General features: G+C 45.5%; 1 protein-coding gene across 1 annotated transcript in view; it reads left to right on the forward strand.

The window, feature by feature from the left end:
- Window positions 1-4,736: 4,736 nt before the first annotated feature.
- LOC143788805 (uncharacterized) overlaps window positions 4,737-12,151 on the forward strand; it is a 187,703-nt gene continuing 180,288 nt past the window's right edge. Inside the window, exons 1-3 of the mRNA XM_077278707.1 lie at window positions 4,737-4,801; window positions 6,296-6,369; window positions 7,147-7,203. Coding sequence (XP_077134822.1) covers window positions 4,750-4,801; window positions 6,296-6,369; window positions 7,147-7,203 — 183 coding nt within the window. The 5' untranslated portion in view covers window positions 4,737-4,749. The remainder of the gene's footprint in view (window positions 4,802-6,295; window positions 6,370-7,146; window positions 7,204-12,151) is intronic.

The raw sequence follows: 12,151 nt of genomic DNA on the forward strand, positions 1-12,151 counted from the left end.
CAAAAAAGAATTTCAAACGATAAAAAAATGGAAATACATTTCCATCAGGAAAGCCATGAGGATCCTAGGACTGATGACCTCGTGCATTCCCAGCGTACAGTGGAGTCAGTTTCGCTCCAGAACGCTCCAAAAGGAAATTCTTTCGGTATGGAATGAAAAGGAAGACTCCTTAGACAACAGGATGCGTTTTTCCAGCGAAGTAAAACAATCCCTCTCATGGTGGATCGATATAAAAAACCTCAAAAGAGGAAAACCATGGAATATATCTCCATGCGTAAACATAACGACCGATGCAAGCTCAAAGGGCTGGGGAGCCCACATAGAAGGACGATACCTTCAGGGGACATAGCCACCATTGGTACGTGACAGTTCCTCCAATTACAGGGAACTCAGAGCGGTCTGGGAAGCACTAAAGGGGTGCCAACACGAGGTGCAGGGACATCATATCCGAGTCTTCTCAGACAACTCGACCACGGTAGCCTTTCTCCTACATCAAGGAGGACCGAGGCACCGTCCACTTCAAGCGCTAACAGAGACAATATTCTCCTGGGCAGAAGATACTGTGAAGTCCATCACAGCAGTTCATCTAAAAGGCTCACAAAACCAAATAGCGGATTTTCTCAGCAGAGAGAAATTGCAACCGACAGGGTGGTCTCTAAACGGAGAGGTCTTTGTTCAGCTAATCCAACAATGGGGCACTCCGCAGGTAGATTTATTTGCCACAAAGGGCAATACAAAAACAAAAGAATTTTTCTCATTAAATCCAGGAGACAATCCAACTGGCATAGATGCCTTGGCTCAACATTGGGACATGGAACTTGCATACGCGTTCCCTCCACTAGCCCTAATTCCCAGAGTTCTGAGAAAAATTCAGGAAAATCCAGCGGTAGTGATCCTAATAGTGCCATATTGGCCCAAGAGGAGCTGGTTTCCTCTGCTGAAATGGATGGCGATAGAAGACCCAGTGCTACTACCGCTGAGGCGGGATCTTCTGACGCAGGGACCGCTGGTCCATCAAAATCTAAAGATGCTACAACTCTCAGCATGGATCTTGAGAGGGAAATCTTGAGATCAAAAGGACTGTCGGACTCGGTTATCTCAACCATGAAGAAAAGCAGAAAGCCGGTAACCTCGGCTATATACCAAAAAATTGGGAAGAAATTTTGTACTCATACCAATACTTCAATATCCGTTCTACAAGAACCAGATATCTCTCAAATCTTAAATTTCCTCCAAACAGGCTTTGATATGGGCTTGAGGCCTAGTACGCTAAAGGTACAAATCTCAGCGTTAAGTACCTTTTATGACTATCCATTAGCAAACCATCCCTGGATAATGAGATACATCAAAGCTACGCAACGTATCAGACCGACAATAAGTTCAGTACCCTCATGGAACCTCACATTGGTACTTAATGAATTACGGAAGGCTCCTTACGAGCCGCTTGATCAGTCAGACCTAAAATCCGTAACATTCAAGACTGTCTTTCTGGTCGCAATAACGACAGCAAGGCAAATAGGCGAAATTCAAGCCTTGTCCATAACAGATCCATATTTAAAGATACAGGAAGACTGCATCATTCTAAGGTTGGATCCTTCGTTTCTTCCAAGAGTTGTGACGGACTTTCACAGAAGCCAGGAAATAATTTTGCCTACGTTCTGTCAGAACTTTAACAATGAAAAAGAACATTCTCTCCATTCCCTGGATGTTAAGAGAACAGTTTTGCAGTATTTGAAACTTACAGACGGCTGGAGAATTGATCCAAATCTCTTTATACAGATGTCGGGGAAAAATAGAGGCAAAAAAGCCTCAAAAGCGACTCTAGCTAGATGGATTAAATCTACTATTTGCGCTGCGTATACTTCAGCCGGTGAATCCCCTCCAGAACACCTAAAAGCCCACTCTCTGAGAGCAATATCTCCTTCATGGGCAGAGAGTGCGGGTGCATCCATGGACCAAATTTGCTGGGCGGCAACTTGGTCTAGTTCAAATACCTTTTGTAGACATTACAAAGTAGACATTCTGTCAAAACAACAGACCGGCTTTGGGAGGAAGGTCCTCCAAGCTGTAATCCCGCCCTAAGTAGGAGTTATTTGGTATTTCTCCTTGCGGTGCTGTCATGAGGGACGACCTGGAAACTAAGAGTTAGACATACCGGTAACGATATTTCCAGGAGTCCATCATGACAGCACCCATAATTTACCCTCCCCTTGAACTCCTGTCTGATGTGTGATGTAAACATGTATAGAGAGGAAGTTGAATAAAATTGCGTTGTATCCATCCTGGTGTGGTACTTTGTAAAATCACTGAAGGGTGGAGGTGGGGAGGGGCTATTTAACCTCTTCTGTGTTCCTGTCCCTGTCAAGGATATGAAGAGCAACCTCCTTGTGGTGCTGTCATGATGGACTCCTGGAAATACCGTTACCGGTATGTCTAACTCTTAGTTTTACACGCGTTATTACACATATACCCAGATAATACATTACACACCTATATAATACTTACATATGCAATACAAATCTGCTATACACATTACACAAATATATAACACACCTAACCGCCGCTCATCACACACGGAGCACGGACAGAGCCGGAGCACGCACCCCTCACCTGCACGCCCCCGTCATTTACCTCAATGAAAATAAATCTGAGGGGGAGTAATGACAGTACTATGTGATGGAAGGCAGTGTGTAAGGAGAGTATGGCATAATGAGCGGAGGGAGGACAGAGTCCTGCACAATGGAGCGCACAACCAGCGCTCAGCCCCAGCTCCTCACCGCACCTCACACGGGTCTGCCTCACTGTTTGGTTTGTTTGGGTTTTTTTTTCCTCCTCCCGCCGAGGCCACCCCGCCATTGGACAGACAATGAGAAGATCTCTAGCCAAGCAGCTGTGAAGTGCGTACCTGTGAGGTCGCTCTCAGCTTCAGGCGCGCTGACAACTCGCCTCCCTAGCGCTCCTAACTGCAAAGAGGGCATAGCAAACCCGCTATGCAGAGTGGACGGAGCTATGTGGAGTGGGCATGCAGTGTGCGTGGCTGGATACATATACATACACACACACACACACACACACACACACACACACACACACACACACACACACACACACACACACACACACATACATACATACATACATACACTCAGCTTTATATATATATATATATAGAAGTATCTATAGCTCAAGATCTGGTTTCTTGTAGCTGTGACATCTGCAAGGAGAGTTAGGTTACTTTCACACTAGCATCGTGCACTGTGACGGGCCAAGGTTACCGACGCTAGCGTTGTCTCCGCCGCACAACGGGGGCAGCGGATGCATTTTTCCAGCGCATCCGCTGCCCCATTGTGAGGTGCGGGGAGGTGGGGGCGGAGTTCCGGCCGCGCATGCGTGGTCGGAAATGGCGGTCCGTCGGCAGCAAAAAACGTTACATGTAACGTTTTTTGCGGCCGACGGTCCGCCACAACACGGCGCAACCGTCGCACGACGGTTACGACATGTGGCAATGCGTCGCAAATGCGTCGCTAATGTTAGTCAATGGTGAAAAAACGCATCCTGCAAGCACTTTTGCAGGATGCGTTTTTTCGCCAAAACGACGCATTGCGACGTATTGCAAAAAACGCCAGTGTGAAAGTAGCCTTAGTGGGATCCAGGCTCTGGCTTCTAGTGAGCCTTATCTTGTTTTTCTACAGGATCAAGCCCTGTTAAGAACACTATTTTCTTTTATCCTTAAAGTACCTTTCTTCACTAGTTTAAACTGTTACGACCAGGGATGGCGCAGAGTGAAAAAAAAACACTTAAAAGAGGGATAGTGGATAAATTCCCAACTGCTGGGGGTCCGAGGGCTAAAACCCCTACCAATCCCAAGAGGTCGATTATGCACAGGTCAATTGACTTTTTTGGTGTTACATACAAAATAAAAACGGCGGCACTGCTCCAGCAAAGTCAGCGCTGCTGTTACTGAAGGATGATGTGTCATTGTAGTGTCATGTTCTACTGCAGCCATTGAGCTGCTGCTCGTCAGCTGCAGCTTATACTCGCTCATCAGAGTGGACGTTCGCTTTGATGGATTATTGATGAGCCGCAGCCGATATATGACACAACAAATCACGTCACTCAGTGGAACCAGTGGTGCCGACATTTTTGGAATGGCTCCATTATGGGAAATGAGCATGCACTATTTACTGTATATATTATATAGGGTCCTGAATTAATTAAGCAGCGGTTATCCAGTTTTTTTTTTTAATAGAGATCCATTGGAACTGTAGCAAGTTCTCAGAATTGCAATTTATTCTTAAATTCTACATTAGACAGTAAAATTCTCTTTATGGAGTCTGTTAACTTTGCTCAACCATAACCAGAATAAAATAGCTTTTCCTTCATTGATCATGGACTGGACTTTCTTTGCAGTTCACCATTGACCAGTCTGTTATAATGCTGATTGTTGACCATTTTTTTGTTGCATTGGATCTTGTTCTCAAATGAAGGGATTAATGGTAAAAAATAACACTGTGATTTTAGTCCCTTGGAGAAAGGTGAGGAATTGGAACATTTCCCAGTGTGTATTTTTGTAAGTAATGCCAATAGTTGATACATTTTAAATGTTAAATGAGATTGTGGTTTTGGCACACGACAGTGCCAATATCCTCATCTTTTTTCTTTGGTGATGTCAGCGCACATAAACGGTATAAATGAGGTGCAGCACCCAGTAGTCATCAGTAGCTTGAAGTGAACTCTCCAATCTGCACCATGAAGAACATTGCCGTCTTTTTGCTGGTTGGTCTCGGCCTCTTCAGCAGTGGTAAGATATCTGATAGATTTACTGTAAGCCACTTATTGATATATTATATATACATATATTATACATTAAATTAATATATTAAGGTGCTGAATTAATGACTTTACACTTAAAACCACAGAGGAAAATGGGACCATATTTTATTCTTTTTTATTCCCTTTGCACCCCTGAGTAATGCATTTTTTTAACCCTAGATATATAGTGCTATCTAGTTTGTGCTAATTTATATGGTCTTTACCAAAACAGCGTGGCTTGCAGGATCCTCTGGGGTGTGTCTTTAGGCTACTCTGCCTTATTACCCTGTGAGCTATGCCCCCTTGGTAAAGACCATTAAAATTGTAATTAGATAAAAGTGGCCAACTGGCCATATCTCTCGACCTATTTAAAAAAAAAAAATAATAACACAAAAAAAAACAATTGTCAGGGGAGCAGCAGGAATAACATAAGAGCGACAACTGGTGATTTCTTACATCCATTTGTGGTCTGGAAAGTTATATGTTGGTTTCTATCTACCCACTATTTAGTGACATAATTGTTGGCTGCTTCGCTGATTTCTAGGTCTTATATATTAGTTCATAGCCCTGAACAATGTCACCAGCAAACTGGCAAACACAGAAGAGGGCCCCTGTGCCGGAATGATATATGGGCCCTTTGCCGTCCTATAGCTCCTCATAATGCAGAATTCTACCTGTTTAGGAGGTGGAAATGGGCCCCTGTGTGGCTGCACAGGTTGCACCAATGATATGTCAGCCCCTGTGCTAGCCTCTGCTTAATTATAGGCAGCTGCTTTGCCTATAGTCCATACTTTACACTGCAGCTTTGCTTATGCAGATAGTTCAGCATGTTAAAATTTCAAGACCACCACAAACCTAACGGACAGTGATGTAAGGCTACGTTCACATTTGCGGTCAGCGCCGCAGCGTCAGGCGCCGCAGCGGCGCCGCATGCGTCATGCGCCCCTATATTTAACATGGGGGCGCATGGACATGCGTTGTGCTGCGTTTTGCGCCGCATGGCCGCAAGCGTTGGACGCAAGAAACGCATCAAGTTGCATTTTTTTTGCGTCCAACTTTCGGCCAAAAACGACGCATGCGGCGCAAAACGCAGCGTTTTAGCGTGCGTTTTGCCGCGTTTTTGTTTGCGTTGTGCGCTGCGGCGCCGACGCTGCGGCGCACAACGCAAATGTGAACGTAGCCTAACTTAAAGCTTCGGCAAAATTTCTAATACAGTAGAGTTCCCACTACCATTTGTTTTTGTTAGTATTGGTGTTCTCATATGGGCCAAGGAGAATAGAGAGTTGATTTGTCTTTAGAACAATAGTAGCATTTTTTGTAAACTACAATCTAACAACTAATATTATCTAGTTAAGCGTCATATAATGGTTTGTAAGCAGAAATGCGAAAGTTAGGAATGTAACAAACTTGCATATTTTTTTGCTCAGTATATTTATTAGGTCTTGTAATATATTTTTTAAAATTGTTCTTTTTTTCATTTCAGGATACAGCATTGATGTTAACGCCGTGGCAGGTTTAGGTAGAAGCATAAATAAATGTCTAACCGAAGGTTTCCAGGTATTTTTTCTTTTAACTCAACTTTAAATAGTGAAACTGAAGCTATAAGGCTATGTTCACACATTTTGTTTTTTCAGCTTCTTTTAATGCAAATTTTCACCTGAGTTTTACAATACCAGCATAGTCTATGAGATTTAAGAATTCTCATGCACACAGCTTGTTTATTTTTTGTCTTCAGTATTTTGTGCAACACCTTGGGCTTTACAGAATGGGCATGTTGCTTATTTCACAGTTTTTTCAGAGTATTTCACCCATTGAAAGCCATGGTGGTGCAAGAAACGCTGAAAAAGTGCAGATACAATTTTTGCTGCGTTTTTGTTGCCAAAACCTGATGAAGTAGAAACAGATTTTTTTTATGCACTGAACTTTATCAGCATGCACAAGAAACAAATGTACCATGATAAAAAAACACCAAAAACACAGAAAAAAAAAACCGCAACAAAAACTAAGCAAAGCCTGCTTTTTGCTGTAAGTTTCTTACTGCCAAGAGAGCAGGTTTTGCCTGCGGAAAAAAAGCATAAAAAACGCAAAGTCTGAATTTTTTTTATTCAGAAACCCAACTGGAATAACAATTTTTAGCCCAAAATATATGGATTTATGGATTTTATATGGATTTATGTTTAAAAAAAAGTCCCTAATGTTGAAGCTTGTGTTTTTCATCTAGGCATAAAATTCAAAAATCTCCAAATATGTTCTAATTTTACATTATTGTATATACTACATACTGTAATATTGAACTGTATTGTATTAATCTTTGATCATTTTACATTTTAATAGAACGCACCTGAGCAGCCTACTTCACTCTCTGACGTTACCTGCAAGAAGCCTGACCAGGTAATTCACTTTATTTCCCACTACACAAGTTGCTAAATATGATGATACCATAATTACAATATAGAATATAATACAATAATCTACTATATTCCGTAACTGCAAAGCTCTACTGCTAATGGAAGTCCCAGGTGGACAAGGACCCATATGTGTGGGCAGGCTCGGACTGGCCCACAGTAAAACAGGAGAATCCTCCGGTGGGCCACTGTGCAAGAGTGGGCGATCATTACTTGGCACAATATACTTGAATATATACTTGGCATCTTATTCATTTAACAATCTACTCAGTTTATTGTTATATAAATTTGTGATTGAGGATAATGATACATTTGCTTGTGGTTGAAAAGTGGGACCCTGGAATTAGTTACTGGTGAGCCCTTGGTACCCCAGTCTGACACTATGTCTGGGTGATATCCGTAATTTGGTTGCTGTCCATGTCAATTTTCAGTCACTTTTCTATTATAATGTTAGATTCACACAAGACCTTTTACTGTTTCAATGGCATAATGATGATCTGTGTTCTGCTGCCCATAACAACCAATCACAATGCATCTGACATTTTTCAAGAGCAGAGTACAAAATCAATGCTGAGTTTTGATAGGTTGATATTTTCATTTCAACATTTTCATGAGTCACTCCAAATTGGATTTGATTAAAATTTCCTCAAATTTGAGTGAATATGAATATTTGGGAGGTCAAATTGTACAAATCCAGCAAAATGATTGTGAGGGGTCGAGTTCCTGCCTCTGCACAGGGAGAATCTCGGGCCAGCTCCGCTGCGGTCTCCCATTCTTCTCCTGCCGCAGTGGAACCTGCTCAGCGGGGACGTCGATCCCAGCATCTCGCTCAGTCTGACTCTGTGCTAAGAGTTACTGCTGCATTTCCTGCTTCTGCCGTTGAGGTCAGTGCTGGGCAGCGGTGAGCAGACGCTTCTGGGACTAAGTCCTGCTTTTCACGTTCTGAGCATGCCCAGGGTAAGATCTCTCAGTGGAGATCGAGGGTCACATGATCAGATACCGCAGCTAGCTCATTGGTCCTTCTTTGAAGGTCCTTGTAGGTGCTAGAACTAAGTCCTGCTTTGCACTCTGAGCATGCCCAGGGCAAGATCTCTCAGTGGAGATCTGGGGTCACATGCTCAGGTACTGCAGCAACTCCATTGGTCCTTCTCTGAAGGTCCTAAACGTGCTGCAACTATTTAAGGCTCACATGGCCGCACGGCCATGTGCTAGTATTGTCTTTTGTAAATGTGTGTGTGTTGTGCGTGAAAGTCGTTCTTTAAAATCCCCTCCCTATTGTATAACTGCTCGCGGAAGGAGGATGATTGCTATCTAGCGCCCGTCTTAGCCATCAGCACATTACACACATTACAGCGTCTATTTGCTGTGACCGCCAGTGCAGCGCCGTGTGCTTTCTCTGCGCTTTCCTGACCCAAGCCTGGGTGGTTAGTGGCGTACGCCAGTGCGGCACCGCATGCACTCTCGTGCTTCTTAAATAATATTATTTCTGTTTCTCTGACACCCCAGTAGCGGTGTCGAGCACATGAGGTCTTTATGAACTCAAATCCTGAGTCTAGGGATTGAGTTCTGAGACTCCTTGCTTGCGCTCTTGGTGCAGTACCGCAGCCCTGTGATGCAACAGGGTTCGCTTCCTTCACACAGGGTGAAGTTAACCCATGTGTGTGCAGAGCCCCAGAGTCCTGGTCGTTGAAGTATTGATGCTCCGCCGCTAAGGGGGGCTGTGGTACGTCTGACGGCACTGAAGGAGTTCACCTGACCAGGTATCACATACACCAATACATTTCACAGTCTGGCCTCCAGGGGGAGCTAAGGGTACTATTCATTAGGCCACTCCTTACAGTCTGGTAAAACTGGGGGTTAGGCAGGAAGTTAGACAAAAAGCTTACTGGGTTGGAACCAGACAACACCTTGTGGCAGAGGGTGTTGTAGGGGGAAGATTCGGAGGGGTCCCTGTCAGGGGTGGGATCCTGACAGAGGCCTAGCAACCAGAGAGAACGTAACGGGACCGTGCCTGCACGACATTGCGGCGGTGCCCCAAGGAAGGATAAGAAGCGAGATATATTGTGCTGAGTGAGAAACGAAATCAACGCAACAAGGAGAATACCAGTAGGAGTCGTGCTGTTAGACGAGGCAACATCCTACTGAGGCGCATAACCGGTGGCCGGAACGCCGAGGAAGTACTAGGTTCCAAGCCAGACTTCAAACCTACGGCAGGACAGTCAGTTAGAGGCGGGCTGTCTCACGAAGATTACCTAGGAAGACACAGGGGGGGTAACTACAGGAGTGGGGCGACGCTGGAGTCCCAGAAAAGCTCCGAGCCTCCCCGTCAGACGGGTACCAAGAAAAACATGAGAATCGGATTGTGAGGGAACACGAGAAACAGACACAACAGTTGTGGGGACTTCCCGTAAGCACAGCAGGGGAGGACCACAACACACTAGCGCTAGAAGGTAGGCACAGATTTCCACCTGAGAAGGGAACTCTGGAGGTGCCATTGGACCGGCCGGACTTGCGCAGCCCGGTGAACCGTATTCCGGATTGAGGACTCAGAATCCTTCAGTAAAGAGGTAAAGAGACTGCAACCTTGTGTCCTCGTTATTTACTGCGACCTGCACAGCACCACAACCTCACCACCATTTATCACCACCTTTCACTGGACGCCCCTCAGCAGGGTCACGGACCGGGTCTAGCCACCGTGACAACCCCAGAACAGAGACTCAGAGGCCCGGTACCGGGTACCCCTCGGCCCTGCGGCAGTGGGGGCGCTCCATGTGTATTCATATTGTACCGCCATATCGTCCGTCTCTACTAGCAGCAGGGTTTTCACCTGCACGGTGGACCTCGGACTGCGAACGCACCTAATACCATTACGTCTTAAACTTGGTGCGTTCCACCAGTCCTAACATAATACTAGCGCCGAGGTCTGGCTAGTAAATGGCGGACGATCAGCGTTTACAGTGGTACATCCAGCAGCTGGAGGGAAGGTTGGCGGCTCTAGAGCGTTCAACTTCAGCTGTGTGTGCTGTCGCTGTTCAGGCTGCTAGCGTGGCTGCAGCTACCTTGTCCACTGCCACCCCTGTACCGACTCTATCTCGCCTCCCGCTACCAGAAACTTTTTCTGGTGATAGTAAGTCTTGTAGGGGTTTCGTGAGTCAGTGCTCTATACATCTTGAGCTTCTGGCCTCTCGTTTCCCTACAAAGCGGGCAAAGGTGGGGTTTATCATGTCTCTCCTGTCGGGCAGGGCGTTGGAGTGGGCTACGCCACTGTGGGAGCGAGGCGATCATGTGGTGCAGAGTGCTCCGTTATTCCTGAGCACTCTGAAACAGGTCTTTTTAGGACCTCGTGTAACTCATGGTACGGCGCTCTAACTGTTGGCATTGATTCAGGGCTTGTCCTTGGTCAGCCATTTTGCCGTCCACTTCCGCACCCTAGCATCTGAGCTGGAGTGTTCGGATAAAGCCCTTATTCCTATATTTTGGAAGGGGCTGGCTGACCACGTTAAGGACGCCCTGGCCACTAGGGAGAATCCCGCCACACTGGAGGAATTAATAGCAGTATCCACTCGTATTGACCTCCATTTTCACGAGCAGAGGTTCGAGCGAGCCCAGTGTAGGCAAAGGTTTCGGTTGGCTCCCACCTTCGCCAAACCTTTGGAATCTCCAGTCCAGGCTCCTGAGTCACATGAGGCCATGGAAGTGTCACGAGCGGGATCTAAGTCCCGGACCGCTCGTGCACTCCAGGTTTGTCATGTTTGCCAGCAGTCAGGACATCTTGCCACCAGATGTCTCCAGCGGTCGAGGAAATGTCAGCGTCTAGTGGTAGTAGGTGGAGGTACACTAGACACGGCGACGTTTGCCTCCAAATTGTCTTTTAAGGGGACAATAACGTTAGGCTCATCCTCCCACTCGGTAGAGCTCTGCGTGGATTCTGGGGCGGAGGGCAATTTTATGTCTTCTGCCTTTGCCCAACGTCACGCAATACCCCTGGTTATGCTACCTCAACCAGTAATGGTACGAGTGGTGAATGGGTCGACACTGCCCTCACAGATAACATACCAGACCATCCCTTTTACTCTGTCCATGTCGCCATCCCATCAGGAGATTACAGTGGGGCAAAAAAGTATTTAGTCAGTCAGCCATAGTGCAAGTTCCACCACTTAAAAAGATGAGAGGCGTCTGTAGTTTACATCATAGGTAGACCTCAACTATGGGAGTCAAGCTGAGAAAAAAAAATCCAGAAAATCACATTGTCTGTTTTTTTATCATTTTATTTGCATTTTATGGTGGAAAATAAGTATTTGGTCAGAAACAAAATTTCATCTCAATACTTTGTAAAATATCCTTTGTTGGCAATGACAGAGGTCAAACGTTTTCTGTAAGTCTTCACAAGGTTGCCCCACACTGTTGTTGGTATTTTGGCCCATTCCTCCATGCAGATCTTCTCTAGAGCAGTAATGTTTTTGGCTTTTCACTTGGCAACACGGACTTTCAACTCCCTCCAAAGGTTTTCTATAGGGTTGAGATCTGGAGACTGGCTAGGCCACTCCAGGACCTTGAAATGCTTCTTACGAAGCCACTCCTTCGTTGCCCTGGCGGTGTGCTTTGGATCATTGTCATGTTGAAAGACCCAGCCACGTTTCAACTTCAATGCCCTTGTTGATGTAAGGAGGTTTGCACTCAAAATCTCACGATACATGGCCCCATTCATTCTTTCATGTACCCGGATCAATCGTCCTGGCCCCTTTGCAGAGAAACAGCCCCAAAGCATGATGTTTCCACCACCATGCTTTACAGTAGGTATGGTGTTTGATGGATGCAACTCAGTATTCTTTTTCCTCCAAACACGACAAGTTGTGTTTCTACCAAACAGTTCCAGTTTGGTTTCATCAGACCATAGGACATTCTCCCAAAACTCCTCTGGATCATCCAAATGC

The sequence above is a fragment of the Ranitomeya variabilis genome, chromosome 8, assembly GCF_051348905.1.
Source record: "Ranitomeya variabilis isolate aRanVar5 chromosome 8, aRanVar5.hap1, whole genome shotgun sequence".
NCBI classification, from domain to species: domain Eukaryota; kingdom Metazoa; phylum Chordata; class Amphibia; order Anura; family Dendrobatidae; genus Ranitomeya; species Ranitomeya variabilis.